Here is an 18,057-nt window from a genome sequence, read left to right as displayed (position 1 = left end):
AAAAAAAAAAAAAAAAAAGAAAAAAAAAGAACATCCCCCCTCCCAGCCTCCATCTGCTTTGGGATTGACGTCCAAATTTGTACGTGTGACATTCTCACAGCATTTCCAGCAAGGAATGGGAGAAAATGCTTTTCACCACAGAAATGCATAGAGTATTCTGAGAGGAACAACCTTTTGTTTGGTAGAGCTGACCCAACACTTGCACTAGGGCTTTTTGCACTCGGATTCTCAGTTGCTTTTTGGACTACATCAGAAGGAAGAAGAACCTGACATGGGAAATTCATCGGATGGTTTAATTATTTTAGTGGGACACCCTCGAAAGGCAAAGTGCAAATTTGCTTCCCAAGGCACAGCAGTGGTGCTGTGCCCTGCCCGGAGCCCTCGGACCGTCCCTSCCTCGGACACGCGCTCCCGCCCCGATTTGGGGCTGCAGTCCGGCTTTTCTGCTGCTCCCCAGGGAATCCCTCACCAGGGAAAGCCTGTCTGAACACATCTCAACACGGCAGCAGAATGAAACCACCCCTTCATGCCATGCATCAATGCACAACGTGGATTTCCAGAGCTCACACCAGGAAAAGGTGCTGCTGCMCAAGGTGAATTATTATTTTTCTCCTTTTTTTTATCGTGCTTTTTTTTTTTTCCTTCACCAACTTTTGAATGAGAAGGAAATCAGCTCTGAATTCAGAAAGTCAAACATAAGCCAACAAAGATGAACATCACAGGAAACCAGTCTCTCATTTCAAATGAACACTCGTGAGTTAATTGCAATGTGCTCTGACCAGGGGCTCTGCGTCTTCAGCAAATTCTCAGTAGAGGCTCTAGGAGGCTCAGGGTATTTTCTCTCTCTGTATATTTTAAGTCTCTTCTCTCACAACTGAGGCTTCTTATTCTCAGTCCTAAATTATTTTAAAAACTATTTAAATAATATTATTTATTAGGCATTTAGATAAAATACTTTTTTTCTTCTTAACAAAAAAATGATTGCTCTAGAAAACACAACAGGGGCACAACGATATGGATACTTCAAGCCAACACCACCTGCTCCATCTCTAGGATATCCCAAGCTTTCTCCAACCCTTTAGCAACCTGATCTAGTGGGAGGTGTCCCTGCCCATGGCAGGGGGTTGGAATGGGATGAGCTTTAAGGTCCCTTCCAAGCCAAACCAATGATATGTAAGTACTCCTGTTGTGGTTATATCCAACAAAAAAAAACAAAAAAACCCAAAGCTCGACAAAAAGAAACTGTTAAAAATTAATCTCATAAATAGGAAATAGTAGATCGTTTTCCTAATCACAAACCACCTCTGTGTATTTCACCTTATGATGCTGTGGAGASAGCAAGATTGGGAAGGGACTGAGGGTGCCGGGGGAGAGAACCCGTTCTGTACAAAACCAAATCTGGACTGGAATGACTGGGCAGAGCCTCAGTGTGCAGAGCCAGCACGGTTCTGGGCACGGCTCTGGGCACGGCAATGGGCACGGCAATGGGCACAGCAGGTGTGACTGAGGGCACAGGGGGACATGGAACTGCCATGGATGGGATTCCTGGATGCTCAGACCTACGAGCACACAGCATGAGACTGAGCTCTGAGAGCATCAGCTGAGCAGTGATGGCTGAGTCCTATCCCAAAAGCTGCTGGAGTCACCCTCAGGGATATGAGATTTTATTTTTTCCTCAGAAATTTGAGTTCTCCCGTAGCAGAACCTGCCTTCACCCCTGCTGGCCATGGGGCAAACCCCCAGACATGGAACCAGAGTTTCTATTGCACAAAGGCTCCTCGCACAGTGCTGGACGTGCTTGGGAGCCCAGCACATTCCAGGGTTGGGACACTGAGATGCTCCAGCAGTGTTTGCTCCCCCTATTCCCCGCAAAAGAAAAAGAAAAGTGGCTGGGAATGCTGCAAGCCAGATCACTGTGCTTTAGATTATTCTCCACAAAGAGATTAGGAAATAAGGCACATAGCTTTCCAAGTAGAGAAACAGCAAATTTCAGGAAGCAAAACTTCAAGACTGAATGGAAAACGTGGCAACATACGGGATTTTGATGATATGCCTATTGAGTGAAAATAAAACCATTTGAAGCTCAACTGAAATCTTTCCCCCACAATAAAGGATGATCTATGATCTCCATCTCTCAAGAGAAGGTGAGAAGGAAATGGAAGCCCTGATCAAGGAAAAGGAGAAGTACAATAGAGATGTGACCTTGCTTGCTCCCCACACCCCTCCTCTCCATGCCAGATGCTCAAGTACTCCCTGTGTCACCTGTACCAGCAYCCAGAGGTAACCAGATCCTTTGGAAACACTTTTAAAGCTAGTAATAACTTACCCACATATAAATAACACATCAAAACAGCACAAAGGGTCCAACACGAGCTAATAAAAGCCAGAAAAGTCTGATTGAAAGACTGATTSCAAAAATATTTTTCCGAGTTACTTGGAGACAAGATTGTACTTCAGAGCAAGTCAAGTGCCAAGTTTTATTTATTCTCCTGAAAGCACGGACACTCGCCTTCCAAGAGGAGCTGCCTAATAGAAAATTTCTACCTCATTCCTAACAATACTTGAATTTTCAGCTAAGGGAGAGCAAGGCTGAGCTGCTTCCTTTAATTCCATACTTGGCTTGAATTTGTTTCATCAGCTGGTTCTGTGATTGTTTTAMATTTATCTTTACTGTCCACATTCCCACTGTACACTGATAAAGGAGAGTGCACTACATGTGTGCAAATATCTGGGATATTAACTTCCTGCAGGGAGGCAAACCTACAGACAAGATTCGAGCCCTCCTTTCCAATTCCTTGGCTCTTGCACATCTCAGACCCTTGGGATMATTTTTATGTATTCTGAGCATGATCTTCCCTGTCCTCATTAGTTAAACCCAAGCATCTCCAGCAGCCTAGGCTCTCCAGTGGCTAATGCCTTCTGTACAGCAGGGAATGGATCTGACAAGTGGGGAATGGCATCCTCTGCCCATTAAAATACATATTGGTTTTAAGCCCTCGCTCACCTACATCCCAAATGATTTCACAAATTTGGCTGTAGCAGTTCTGCCGCACCATTAAGACTAAGAACACAAATGCTAAATACATGGAGGGGCTTTTCCATACTAGAATGATGCACAGAGACACATTTAACAACTCCTAAAAATGCATATGAATTACCCACACGGACAGAAGAGAACACAACTCTTGTTCTTGCCATCAAAAGAGAGGCAGTGCTGTTGTGACACCTCCAGAATCACACAGGAACTGTGCAAAAATCAGGTGTGGCACCACAAACAGCAGGAAATGCCAGGCATGACTCTCCATTTCCAAGGATCTTTGGATGAAGATTGTACTACGTAGTACAAATATCTCTAAAATTCAACCAGAAAGCCAAAACCATGACATCACAGGGATATTTGCTTTTGCTGCACTGTTTCCTGCATGCTTTGTTATGGTTAAGGTTCAGTTGCTCTCTGCACTCAGCTGGTTCCAAATCCAAAGACACTGAAATGATGTGATGAAACCAACAGTTTTAGTAACAGGAAGTCTACAAACTGTGGCTAAAATCTTCTACCACCACYGTGAGTAAAGCAAGCTGGAAAATGGCAGAATTGTCCTTTAGAGAAGAACAGGACAAGGAAAAAATACAATAATCTTAATAATTGTTTTAAAAGGAGGTATTTCCTTTTAATCACTTTAGTGCCAGAACATGTTTGTGAATAGCAATGAAAATCAAGCCCAGGAACCCCATCAGGTTTTTTTTTCCATTCACAGGAGTTGGAGAAACACAGGCTTCACAAAGAACCAAGGACTTTGGGATGGATATGAATGCCCAAGTCTTGGGAAAAGCAAGTCCTGGATTGTACCAGAGGATGCTGGTGAGTGGCTCACTAATAAAGTTCAGTGAATGACTTTCTTCAACTGGAAAATGACCTTATAACTAATAACTTCTATTAAATATGCCACAGTACCACTTGGCTGGGGGGAAGTCATCCCTGAGGACAGAGATGGCACCACTTCCACACCTGTCTTTAAGGCTTTTTGAAAACTTAAGTGCACAGGCCTAACGCTAATCTTCTCCAAAAGGATAAATTTCACGTTCAGAGTATAAAACCATTTTATCCTTGCATATTAATAGGGTAGGGTACAGTCCATGACCTGGTCATGTAGGACAAATCAGTCCCTAGGCATGGCATAAAGGGCTTTTCTTGCTATAAAGTCCATTATTAACTATACTTTATATATGGCATAGTCAATATATCCTATAAAAGAGATGGGGAGGAAAGAAGAAATTGGTGAAATTACATTTCTACATTTKAGAGCTCAAATATATGTGAAGGAGACAGGGACTGCTACAGCCYTTTGGAACTAAGGTTATATCAGAAAAGAAACTCAGATCTCCTCATGCCAGTGATTCTCCTTGCAATTTAAAACCAGACTTTAAACTACTGAGGGAGGAAAAGTCTTTCTTTTGTACAGAATTTTAAAATTCTCTATTTAAAAAAAAAAAGTTGATTGTATATGCAACACAAAGGAAGAAGATGTTGATGTTCACAGAGCAAAAAGTGAAAGGGGAAGGCAGAACACGGGAGTCAACCCAATGCTGCTTTGCCAATGTTTTCTCCATGTGAGTTAAATTTAGGGATAAGAGGCTATAACCAGCTGGTCACAGCTTGACCAGGGCCAGAACTGCCACACAATCATGGGAAAGCCTTGATTTGGTTTTAGAGAATGTTAAATCCAGTCATCACCTAAGAACCAACATTCTTTCTCCTCCTGAGATTCTCCAAGAGGAGCTCGGCCACTCTGGTGGCTGAAGACAGAGAACATCCWCTGGATGGAGAGGAAATCAGAGAGAATTTCACAAACTCCTTTGTAGGAAGAGACACAAATGAAGCAAAAATAGTGCCCTCCATAGTCAGGTTAAAAATGTCACCACTCCACTTTCAGTCTGCAGCAAATTGCCAAGTTACTGATCTCTCACAACCCTGCTAAAGGCACAGATTACTGCGGCATTTAAATCAAAATAAAACATTTTGGATTCAAGTGCAAAGTGTCCAAACCCAATTACTTTTTTYCCCCCCTGTATTCTCATAATTTATATATGGTCCAAATGTGAATTTTTAATTTTTTTTTCTTCTGTTTCTAACCTGCCCTGTTTTTGCCAGAAGCATTCTTATTCATAAAAGCTTTCACAATACTGGAAATTAATAATTTTAGGATGGGAAATGACAGACTTCTGATGGCAGCTGTGCTAGTGGGGACTGCAACCACTGTCAGCATTTTCCATTATTTCATCATATTAATTTGTCACATTTCTCTCAATCCTATTTTATGTCAATTTATCAGCTTTGTAGTTTGAATTACCACCAGAACGATGTACTTCCCTAACTTACTATTTCTCCTGTTAAAGGATTGAAAAATAGAGACTTTTAAGTAATTGGATTGGAAAATATTGCATAGAATTCCCTGCCCTACTCCAATGAACTATCAACAAGTTAAATAAAAATGTGCAGAGATCTTTTACCTAATGACAAAGGCACATACATTTTTCTTTTTTACTGTAATACAGATCTTTCCTATTACAGCAAGGAGTTTATTACTAAAGGACTCACTAATTCAAGATATGGGCAGAGCGCACTGATATGGGCTCCTTGAAAGGGTGGCTCTATTTAAAGGCATTTTTCAGATGAATAAATAAAATGGTCAAATTTTATGGCATCAAAAGCAACTGTAATTAAATGCATTTCTGCCAATAAACATGTGCAGTGCTGTTGTCTGAAATCTGTGTCCTCAAAAATGGAAGTGTATTGACAACCCCAYTGCATGACCCTTCTGCCAAGGGATCCTCTTCCCTGGCTTTTAGCAAGCAAAGCACCACACCTTTTTCCTTCCCTAATCATCCAGAGAGAAAAAGCAACAATTTAACTGCAATATAATGTATTTCTGTCCAAATAGCCCTGGCCCTTCATGCACAGCGTTGGTAAAAGCATGGAACTGGAAACAGAGAGAGAAAATAAAATGCTTTTAAAGAACCTCAGGAAAAACAGACTCTGGCATGATGGATTTCCTGAAAACTGCCTGTGCTTTTATCCATCAGGAAAAGGAATGTTGGCAATGAGAGCTCTGCTGCCCTGTGAGATGAGCCCCATGTCACCCATTCCCTTCCCCTGGAATCAGCACCCAAGGGATGACAGCCACTGTACTGTGCTGCTCTTTGGCATTTCTTCTCCTTCAACTTTTTATCCTTTGAATTAAGTTAAAAAAAAAAGTTATTCCAAAGCACACTTTCCTCCCAAGGGTGAGTTCCAAATTGATCCCAACTATCGCTCACACCCTGCAGTGTAAATTCAGCCTCTAAACTGGGGGGGTTTGGCCAGAAAAACCAGTGGGTAACTCATGTCCAACGCGAGAAGCTCAGCAGTAGTTCAACTAATCCATCCTAYTTCCCACTGGAACAGAAAAGCAGCTGTGACCTTGGCTAAACTCCGGGATAAACCCTGGGAGCATCGCTGAGCTCCAGGTCTGAGGGTGCTCCTCTGCCCCTGCCCTCCAACCAGGCGGTCACTGAGGAACCCAAAGTGACTCCAGGCAGGAGATCACCCCAACATCTCAGCAGGCTAATCCACATTCAACACAGATCATTAAATATGAAACAGCAAAAGGAGCTAAGCCATTAATAAAGTGCCAAAAATATAGGAAATACTGACAGCATTTTATTTGATTAATTTTATAATAGATCCCAATGACAACCCTTGGCAGGATGGAGTGACTTCTGACTTCTGAACGCTGTCTTTATCCAGCAAAATTACATGACTCAAATGGAATAATGGAGCTTAGAATTAACAGTTAGTGTTATGAAAGAAAGAAAGATTTCCTCTAGGGCAAGCTACAGATATGCTCTTTAAAAATCATTACAGCATTAAAAACTGGGCGGACGCTAAAGAATCCTAAAGAACTAGTGGAAACCTGAAAAGTAAAACAAAAAATAAACAGGGAGAAAAAAAAAGAAGATATGTTTCAAGGCACTTACGTATTGCTTATTAAGAAGAGAGATTGACCTTAAGTGCTGCATTTGCGTGCGACCTGTGAATACAGTTCTGCTGTCGGACAATGCAGCCAGAGCTCTCAGTAAGCATCATGGAATGCAATCAGATAGACACAGGCACAAGAACAGTTTGGGGAATATTAACTTAAAAAAAAAAACAAAAAAAACCATCATACAGAAAACAACCCTCACTATGGAGAAAGCCGAGAGTAACCACTTGACTGCATCCAGCACCTGGGTCTCAAATCAGTAGACAAGGACAGTAGGAACAGACTGGCAAGTGTATTGCCTAGAATTCATTAAAAAACCCAACCTGAACCAAACAACAAAGAAAAAATAAAATTAAAGAACATAAGAAAATATCTGCATCTCCCGGGCAGGAGTTTTGCTCTTGGCTGGAGACGCAGCTCGTCATGACTTGGACTAAGGTACGTGTACTTCTACCAGGACGTGCGTTTATCCACGGAGCTGTGCTTTGCAAGTCAAACCAGGACACTGCACAGGTACAGAGAGGTCACCCTTGGCTTCACCCCTGTCCCACGGACTGGCCATGTTTCCGGGGAGAAGCCAGGAGCGCTCCCAGCACGTGCTGTCACACCCTGGTGTCTGCCACTGCCAATCGTCCCCTCAGCTCGTCACAGAAAGGGGCAGCTGCTCTCTCTCTGTTCCTCAGTTTTAGTTTCRCATCACAAGTCCCCAATTACCCAAGGAGGAATCCTGAAACAGCTAGCAGTGAAAATTGGAAATAAATCCCTGCCTTTCAGCCTCCTAGAGCCTTCTTTCCTCAGTCATGAGAAGGATGGATTTTAGTGTACTGATTCTTAAATTTGTGAAAACTTGCGCTAAGTGCTGCTGTCGCATGTTAAGAGACTGTAAATGAAATACATAAGTTCTAAAACATCATGCAAGAAATGTGGTTTCACATCTTACAGTCAAAAATCTTACTAATGAATTAATACAAGCACACTGAGGTGTAATATTGGGAACATACCTTTAAAGTCGGAACTCCTCTCCCCCATCCCTCCCTCCCCCAAAATCAGAAAAGTAATATTAATTAAACTTAAGAAGTAATGAATGCACCATTAAAGTGTCATCAAAAAGATGCTGACCTAAGACAAAAGTTCAATGATACACAATACGGTCAAAAAAGTCTTCAATCAATAATATACAGTATGACAACTACATCTTGTAAATTATACCCAATACTGCCGGCAGTCTATCCCTCTAAAGAATATTTGCCCCCTTTCATCCCTTCCTAACAATCAGATAATAAAATACAGCACCTATAAATAAGCAAAAAAAAATTATATATATATATATTTATATATATATATATATTCCGAAATCATCTATTGTTAGTTTTAAAGATATGGCAATAAAGGAGTCTAAATTAGCAAACTTGTAGAAGCCATAACTGATAAAACAGCTTATTGAAAAAAGGTGGCAGTAATGCACTCTATGTGTGCACAAGTACGTAAGAAAATACACAGACGTATAAAATYGCACGCACACACCCACGCACACACATCCTTCCACACACCTCTATGCTCACGCATATACATATAGACAACAGGAGGAGTTAGAGACAAGTTAGAATTGGATTTGTACTTTGATCAGCCCTAACCTGTGCATAAAATAATGGAAAAAGGCTGTATTTCTGCAGGGCAGAACGRGCTGGACTGGGACTCGAGAGCACGAAGGTTTTGGTTTCGAGCTTGGGCTGCTTCCACCCTGGTAAGAGCCCGTCTGGTCATTGCCATGTACTCTTTATCCACACAAAAAAAAAAAGGAGCTTCCCACAACGAAAACGTATTTAAAATCAGTGCTTGTGGTGGGAAGAGAGTCAGTAAATGGCCACCAACAGCAGGAAAAGGGCTGGCTCTGCAGCAGCTCCAGTCCCTCTTAGTGGTGTGTGACAGCAATCGTGAACCGCGTTCCCAAGGATTCCAGGAAAGCTGAATGTTCGGGATACGGGCTAGGCCCCCCAAGTAGCAGGCTGAAATGTTACTGGCCAACGTTTTTGGAGCGATCTGTCTCTGCTGAAAGGAAATCCTGTACGCTACGAACCGAGTGAAATGATCAAGTACATGCTGCTTCTAAGTTGTCTCCTAAACCTCCCAGATATGAGGTCTGATCAGCGTGCTCTGTGGTTAGAGGTTAAAAAGCAGATTATAAAATACCTAGATTCAGATTTTTTTTTTGTCCTGATTTGGCCTAAAATGGAGTGTATTAAACAAATTCTGGGCTGCAAAAGACCAGAATCAGTTAAAGCTATGAAACAATGTGCACTACGTGTCAATATTCTATTTCACTTACAAGAAAACACTAAGTCAGCTACCACAAATTAAGATATTTTCCTGATGTGACTTTTTTTTTTGTTTTGTTAAAAAATATGTGGAGTAAATGTGTTTTTTTTTTAATTCAAAGTTTCAAACAACAAGATTCTTTTCTTTTCTTGAAAATATGTAGGAATCCAAACTAGTGTGTTTAGAGTCGGTTGACTGTGCAATCTCTTAGTGGCAACTGAACAGCTACAAAAAACTTTCTTTTTTTTTCTTTTTCTTGAAAAATCTCCCCTTTTTCCTGGTTTAAGAAGATAATAGTGTATTATCGCTCTGTAGCCATTAGATGGCAGATAAAAAGCCCCCTTTTAATATGTGGGTTTGATTTTTTTTTTAAAGATTTTTTTTTTTAGGTTTTTTTTTCCTGTTTTTCATTTTTTTAAAGCCCCACACCAAAGAGGAGGGCACAAGGCAAAGCTGTATGAGTTATTCCAGAAATTGTGGAAATCACTTAGGGCAATAATAAAAACACTTCAGGGTACAAAAAAGCTTGACTACACATTTCAGTTTTCTTCCTCGAAAACACAAACATAAATTGGGCTTAACGCTCCTTTTTTTTTTTTTTTTGATTTCTATATGCACCTTGGCCTATGGCGTTTTTGCCCTGTGGCCCGCAGGGCGGTTAAGTGCGAACACAATAAAACCAGTAGAGGTCCAGTTTGACTTCCCAGCTCTCCCGAGTTGGGCCAGTTTAATCTCAAAACTCCCACTCGACGGCCTCTTCCCGACTCGCGGCTTTCTCCAGGCGGTGGATGATGTTGTTCAAGTTGGCCGCTTTCTTTTTCCGCAGGGAGCTGTCTCGCGTGTTCCTGGAGCTCGCCGCCTCCGAGAAGCCGAAGAGGCTCTGCAGAGAGTTGGCTTTCTGCGAGCCTGCGGCCGGCGTCGAGCTCGTACTTGGCACACTGGAGATTTTCTCTGAACTTTCTTTTGACTTGTAGGAGCTCTCCCCCGTAAGGACTGAGGTGGAGGCAGCTGAGGTAGAGGCATCCCCTTCCGTGGCAGAGTTTGGCAGTGTCTCCAGAGCRTCTCCCGGGCGCTGCGGTGCCGGCGGGGAGCTCTGGCGCGGCGCTCGGAGCCGGCCCTCGTCGTCGGTGTCCTCCAGGCCCTCGGGCTCGGCTCTCTCCGAAGGCCTGGCGCCTCGCAGGGCCTCCTCCCCCGCCTCGAGCGCCGGCTCGCCGGGCCCTCCCTGAGACTTGGCGGCCGCGCTGCCCAACTCGTCCGCCTCCGGGCCGCTCGGCTTCCCGTCGGGAGGGCCCTCGGCGTCCACGCCGTCGCAGCTGTCCCCCTCGGAGCTGTGGGCTGCCCTGCCGCTGCGGGCCGAGGGCGAGTCGCTCGACCCSGCCTGGCTCTGGCTCCCGGCTTGGATCTCCTCGATGAACAGCTCCCGGCGGATGCGGGACCTAGGAGACAGGGGAGAGGGATGTGAGTGTGCCAGGACAGCAAGGGGACATCCACCTGCACTGAAAATGCACTTGATGCCTTAGGATTTCAGCTTCACTATTTGCCATGTATCTGTAACTCTGTAATTCTTCAGGGGATAACTCCAGACTCAAGTGCTAAACTACTATTCTCCCATTTTAGACGAAACAATTCCTCTGCAGGCCCCAAACTCAAGGACACCTCCCTGTGCCAGGCCCCAAGAGATGGAAAAAACAAAGAATTGGGGGGAGCCAAGTTGGAGTGAATGACTGCATTGGYTGCAGCTGCAATTGGAGGATTCAGCCCCAATGTGCAAATGGACAAAAGTGAGAAAGGGTGAAATACCCGTGAGCCATTGTCCATTGTGGGTGCAGCCCCTGAGTGGGCTGGGACTGCCCTGAATGCACCTGAAGGTCCTTCCATAAATAAAAATGCTTTCATTCTCTGAATTTTGTCTAGCCTCTGYTCTAGATAAGCCCAACAAGGCATCACCCTTTTGTGGAATYGTTAAGGCTGGAAAAGACTTCCAAGATCATCCAGGCCAACTTCCAACCAAGAACTGCCAAACCCTATTGCCAAGTGTTGCGTTGACTTGTTTCTCAAAGGCTTGCAGGGGTGGTGACTCCACYATTTCCCTGATGGGAAATTAGTATTTTTAACCAAAAATATGAATATGTTTCTAGGAGCTCCAGAATAATGTGGGCTGTAAACATAAAGCAATTCAGATTTCTATTAGAAATGAGCCAGTCTGCCTAAACTAAAAACAAACTCGGAAAAAGACCTGGACAAGCCTCTTGGTGTTCTCCTGGATGGTGAGGAGAAATGAAGATGAAACCAARCCCATTATGCTGAAAGCTCTCTGAGGAAACCCAGCCTGTGACAGGCTGCCAGTCTATAAGCTAGTCTGACTTTTGCCTCATTTTTTATTTAAAAAATCGATTTCAGAACATGAACAGYGACAAGCCAAGCAGTGCTTTTCATGGGAATGACTGCACTCATGTRTGAGTAGAACTGCTTGGTGTGCAAGGATACTCCAGACACACCACCTCTGCCATTTAACTCTGGCCTTCCTCCCTCTTCCTTCTATATTTAGGATTTCCCATAATCCTCACAAGTACAGGAAAGTTTATGGAAAAACCTTAGGGTCTGGGCTAACCTCTTCTCTGTCCTGCTCCATCCACAGGAGAGATGATGAACACCATTGAAATCATAATTTATAAGTAAGAGGGAGACTCAGTGACCTGGGGTCAGGGGTGGGACCACAGGCATGGGGAGAGTTTACCAAAACTTTTATCTTCCAGAGYGAAGATAAAACTCCTATTTCAGCCATGGGGAACTGCCAAGGGGCCTGCAGACCACAAATGAAACACTGTCCCACTGCTGATGGCTGTAAGGATTTTCTATTTTTCCTTAACTGCGCTATGGCAGACAGCACACAATGGAAAAACATTCAGCTAAATGCAGAACACCACCTGAATACCACTTTTGAAGCTAATGATCTTATTGACTCACTTGAAATGCAACAGAGTATTTCAGCAGCACTCGCTGACTCCACACTTTTGAAGGATTTAGGGGGTCTGTAATTTTCCCTAGGAGAATATTATTCACCTAACGGAAGACCACAGGTGCTAACATTAATTTTCTATTACCATTAACTGCACGCATCCTGCAGCATCGATTATCAGGCTCTATTTATGCCTAAAATCTCCCTGCATGGACATTGATCCAGAACATGCTGCTTCTGTAACATTCCCCAGGTCGGGAGAGGAGGCTGATAAGAGCTCAGTGCCTGCATGGCATTTAAAATATCTCAGCTCCAGCAGGTACTCAGCAATGACATCCTTGCTGACTATTTGACCAACATCAAACCCATGTCTGTGGAAATCCCTGGAATTCACACCCAATGTATTGCTTCTGGAATCTGGTCTGGCTCCTGATTAATATAGTAATTAAATCCTTATGGTAAAGAACTGGTGACAGCAGCTAGAGAATTCCAGAGAGCATTCCTCCAAGGTGCTGGCYTCAATGTCCACACACCCTGTTGGCTTTCACCAGGAACTCAAAAGAGCAGAGATCTCCTGGGTGTTCCTGCAGCTCCCTGGACTTGCTTTAACACAACATCAAACCCAGCACAACGTAGAGTTCATTAAAAAATACACTCAGAATTTAGGGTCCAAGAGTGCTGGATCACAATTCCAGGAAGTCTGGTTTCATTCCTGATGTGTCTGCAGTATCATCTCTGCGGTCTTACTGAGTTTATGTGCCCGTTTCCACACATGAAGCGGGATAGAAATTCCCACCTCCTGCTTTTTTGTACCATTCTCATGACATCAGAGCCTCTAACCCTGATGTGTCCTGTAAGTGCTTCCCTAGTGCAAAGCAAGGGACATTTATTGTATATTCTGAGAGCTCCGTGACTGGTATGGATGCAAAGCSATCGACTTGGAGAAGTCTGCAGACATGTCAAAATCCTTTATACCTATTTATATTCTGAAGTGAATTATTTCTTTGCCTGCTGAGGATATTTTTTTCAGCTTCTTTTTGCTGCAGGAAATAAATGCAAATGCTGACTTTCCATCTGGTGGATATAAAGGTAGCTCCTGCTGCAGCAACCACCTTTGGAAAATGAGATTTGGGCTGAATCTGAAAGGAAAAGCATCACTGCAACGGGATTCCCAAGACACAGGAAAATAAACTTGTCCAAATCTTTGCCCTCCCTTACCCAAAGCTACTTTGAGGAAAARTTAGTATTTAAGCACAAAACAGATGGTCTGAGATGTGCAACTGCTTCTGTATGAAAACTCTTCAGCTGGGAAAAGAAATGGCTGAGGGAGAATATAGAAGAGATAAAGTCAAGTTTGACCTGGAGATGACTGAAAGACCACTCATTTCTTACAGCACACAAGGTACACAACAGTCTGACCCTGCTCCCCTCCATAAAACATGGAACCTGTATCTCTTCTGCAACACCCTCCAAATGATTTAAAAGAAATTAATGTAAGACAGCTAAGGAAGTTATTGTCAAGGGAAAAAAAAAATAGGTTTGTGTTATTTTTCATTGGTGTTAACTGCTCAGAGCACACAGGGCTCCAAAGAGGCTTGGAACAGCTTTTGGAAGCCCTGGAGTCCCAGCAGCACATCTGGGAGCAGGCCCAGATCACTCAATGCTCAGGCTTGTGCTGCCTCCAGCCCCCAGCACCCTGTTGGGAGGGTTTTATTTTGTGTCCAGCTGTCAGCACCTACTCCCTGGGAAGGAGGGGCTGAGCGCTGCTCGCCCAGGCAGGGATCTCGTGATAATGAGGGAGGTGACACCTGCCACCAGTGCTCCCGCGCTCGTCTGCCCAAGTGAGAACAGCACATTTTGCTGTCAGGCCGAAGGGAACATATTTTCATAGGCATCCCTCCAACTTGTGTATAATTGCCTGGAAGTGGGAATTGGAAGAGGCCTGCATTTGGAGAACTCTGAGTGGTGAAAAGAGGCTGCATCTGTACCGAATTCAAGGCAGTGAAATTCAGTGTAAATATGATTACTCATTTTTTTTTACATTTGGTATTGTTTACTATAAACATTATTTAACTATTGTGCACAAAATTTCTGAGATAGCTCATTAAACTCTGCTGTTTTTGCTTCAGCAACTTCCATGGTAAAAGCTGAGGAGGGCCAAAGTGAAAAACTACCCTTTAAATGTTAGCAGTTTTTAAAAACAAACAAGTTTAGCAATCTGGACTAATTAGGAACATTACTGGCTCCAAGTGAAGGAACAGAATAGTATTAAATCTGGTAGCTTAACTGTACCTGTTCAATATTCATTAGCACAAATTTCTTGGAGAAAAGTCTGCTGCATTAATTAAGATTCCCAATCCAAAGCACGGCTGATAATATGTTTATTCAAATCCTTATAATTCTTATGTGCTATTCCAGCCTTGTCTCTTTTTATCGCTGTCTCTAGGCCAAAACCAACTTCAGGGGTTCAGATGTGGAGAAGGCTCTTTTTCAAATGAGAAAGGAACTGAACAGACCAATATCTATTTTGGTGGGACTCAATGATTTATTCACAGCAATGAAATAAATCATGGAATTACAGAATGGTTTGGAAGGGACCTTCAAACTCATCYRGTTCCACCCCCTGCCATGGGTAGGGACACCTTCCACTAGCTCAGGGTGCTCTAAGCCCTGTCCAACCTGGCCTGGAACACTCCMYACCCTCACAGGAAGAATTTCTTCCCAATATCCCATCTGATTTTGCCCTCTCGCTGTTTAAAGCCATTCCCCCTTGTCACTMCAGGCCCTTGCAAAGAAATCCCCCTCTGTGGCCACATCTGACTTCAGGGTTGTTGGCTCTCCGTCCTTCAGGGCTCCACAGAGCTTCTCAGAGACACAGTACACACTGTGACTATTATCAGAGCCCAGAGACTCAAGGCCTAAAAGAAAATCATCTTTTTGTTCTGATGCAGGAAAATGACATAAGGAAAGCAGGGCAATACTGATGCCATCCAATAAAGGACACTTCCAAATACCCCCCACCCAGTCACAACACCCACCACACACCCCGACACGTGGCTGGGAGTGTGCACATGTGAGTCAGACAGAGCAGCCTGCCTTACTGCAGTGGCTTCATAAATATTCATCAGTGGACATCTCCACATCCACGCCCACCCCAAAAGCCAGACTTTCTGTTTAAAAGCACTACTCACATCAATATGTGAATATTGCTGCTCCTCAGGGATGACTTAAAATTAGTCTGGAGCATTAGCAGTGCGTTAGTGAGAACCTCCCTGCTGTCAAAGCTGTGTGTTTTGTACAACCACCCCACAGAGCCCGCTGAGGCAGAGCCAAAGCCAGCCCAGCAGATCCCTYGGGAGCAGCACTCCTGGGAGGCCACGCACCTGTAATTGTGGAACCAGTTGATCACGGTGCTGGTTTTCAAGTTGAGCTGCGTGGCGAGTTCCTCAATGGTTTTTGGTGATGGGTATGGCTTTTGCTGGTAGGCTCGTTTGAGAGCTTCTTTCTCCTCTGGTGCCAGCACCACCCGTGGCTTCTTGAGCTGGTGCTGGGGCTGGGGGCTGGCGCCCTGGCTGTAGTCGATGCCGGCYGAGGAGGACTCACAGGACTGGCTGTCGCTGACGGAGCTGTGCCGCCGCTTCATGTAGGCTGCAAGAGAAGCATGTCGGGTCAGCCCCCTGAATGCAAATGCAAAATCAGTGGATGCATGGGATAAACAGGGACACGGCAGCTCAGAGATGCAGGGATGGGCTGCAGGGAGGGGATGGTAAGGATGGGGCACCACCAGAGAACAAATAGCAGCAAGAGAAGGAAAGAGGGTACATAGTGGAAACCTGCCCGAGTTTTCTGCCTTTACAATGAGCGTGGGACACGAATGACAGGGTTCAGTTAACACAACTCATTTCAAATTCTCTCCTTCAAGAGGAGTGAACTCCCACGTAYGGCCCTGATTGGGACAGTTGTGCTACATTTTGACCCAAAGGGGTTCGGTGGTTAAAACACTTCAGGTACACGGAGGTCTCTCTGACACTGAGGAAAAGTACAACTGTGGAGCTGCAGCATTCCCGGCCTTCCCATGGCATCTCCAACACACGGTGGCGCCTGGAGCCCGGAGATCCCAGGGATGGGCTGAACAACCCGTCAGGCATTTGCTGCCTTTCCCTACAGCTCTTTGCTGTAGCAGTGACAGGTTATGAAAGAAAACCAGCCCCCAGCACCCTCCTCCCGTACACAAAGCTCCTTCCAAAACACAGACGCTTTTCAGAAAGCTCTCCCCGCGCTGATGGGCTCGGTGAGGCTGATGGCAGGAGCCTGTGATCCTGCCACTGACCTTCCTCCCCGACTGGGAGTGAATTATCCTGGCAAATTTTGCAAGGAAAGAGTCCCAGCAAAGGCTGTCACTGACTTGATTGATTTACATCGGGCATGGGGAGGTGGGATTTACTGCACCTGGCAGTATCATGCACAAGCATTGCTAATGAGGAGGCTGAAAACAGCAAACATAGATGAATCTTGTCAATAAAATATTTAATGGCCTGTTAAATACCTTCTAGATATTTAGGAGTTTATGTATTCAAGGGCTGCAATTTGATAACCTCGGCTATTACACCAGCCTGACATCAATCCAGGAGGCACTAAATCTCCAGGAGCCAGGAGCTCTGGTTGGGGCCAGGGACAATGTGGGGCCAGCTGCACAGGTCAGCAACCAAATCCTTCAAAAAAAAATCCATTCCTCTTTCCCCACAGCTCTGCTTTCAGGCTGAGGCTGCACAAAGAATAGAAATTCAGTGCAATCAAATAAACTGCAGTGTTCAAACCCCAGCCAGCGTCTCCTGGCAGGGCTCCCTCCAGRACTGGCTGGGTTTTCTGGCTCCAGTGGGTTCCAGCACCCTGCCCTCTCTGTGGTGCCTCCATGGGACCTTTTGCACTGTGGCTTTTCTATCATGGAAGTGAATTGTGAACACCCTCTGTAACCTTTGGGGGTATCTGCGTGGCCCACATTTTGTTTTTCCTGAAAATGACAGATTACCTGTGGATTGCCTACTGTGTAAGATCACTGATATGGAACACAACGTGAGCTGCTTGTGATCCATCACTCTGACGTGATACAGTCCTGCACACGTTTCAAATAACCACAAGAAACAAAGTGTTTTCTTAAAAATAAATTTCCTTCAAAAATCCACCTATTTAAGTTGTTCCAACCAGATACAAAAGTGCAAAAAAATCTGCATTTCAAGGTGACCCATTGGCCTTATTTTTGCAGCCTTCAAGGAACTGTTCCAACCTTCAAGCACGGAATTAATCATTCCAGCAAGATAATCTCATATTTCTGTAAGGTCTTTAATCTCAAAACTCCTTTCTGGGTTTTATTTTCAACTTGCATTGACATGCAAACTACAGACAAGGCTCCCTTGTCTTTTTGCATGGCAGAACCAGGAGGCTGGAGGACAACATCTATCACCTGAGCAATGGGCAGCAGCTTCAAGGAGGCCATGAGACAAAACTGRACCTGGCATGGAAGTGTAAAAGGTGCTCAGACTGCCTGGAGTTTCTGGGATTTGGTCAGGTGATTGAGGCAGCATGAGACACCCTGAGATCAGGATGGGCTGGATCTCCTTTGCCTTCCAAAGGACGGAGTTTCTGGCAGGGCAGGGCTCCTGTCTTTAACAGCAAACGCCAGCCTGGAGCTGTGAGAGCTTGGGAAAAATGTCATCCTTTCCTCTGCTCCTGTAACCTCACACTGGGATCACAAAAGATGCACTG

At 44.4% G+C, this 18,057-nt stretch overlaps 1 protein-coding gene across 7 annotated transcripts in view; it reads right to left on the bottom strand.

Moving 5' to 3' along the window:
- CUX1 (cut like homeobox 1) overlaps nucleotides 1–18,057 on the bottom strand; it is a 269,606-nt gene that overhangs the window by 21,865 nt on the left and 229,684 nt on the right. For 6 of the 7 annotated variants that reach the window (XM_057373313.1, XM_057373315.1, XM_057373314.1 and 3 more), the window contains 2 exons: nucleotides 15,678–15,942; nucleotides 10,001–10,771 (listed from right to left, as the gene is read on the bottom strand). The exons of the other annotated variant lie outside the window; for it this stretch is intronic. In XM_057373313.1, the coding sequence (XP_057229296.1) occupies nucleotides 10,069–10,771; nucleotides 15,678–15,942 (968 nt within the window). In that variant the 3' untranslated portion in view covers nucleotides 10,001–10,068. Of the gene's footprint in view, nucleotides 1–10,000; nucleotides 10,772–15,677; nucleotides 15,943–18,057 lie in introns of those variants that run through there. 7 annotated transcript variants of the gene reach the window in all.

This window comes from Malurus melanocephalus, unplaced genomic scaffold, assembly GCF_030028575.1.
Source record: "Malurus melanocephalus ecotype Western Australia unplaced genomic scaffold, MMel_1.1 scaffold_193, whole genome shotgun sequence".
NCBI lineage: Eukaryota > Metazoa > Chordata > Aves > Passeriformes > Maluridae > Malurus > Malurus melanocephalus.
This window is presented reverse-complemented; position numbering and strand designations above follow the sequence as displayed.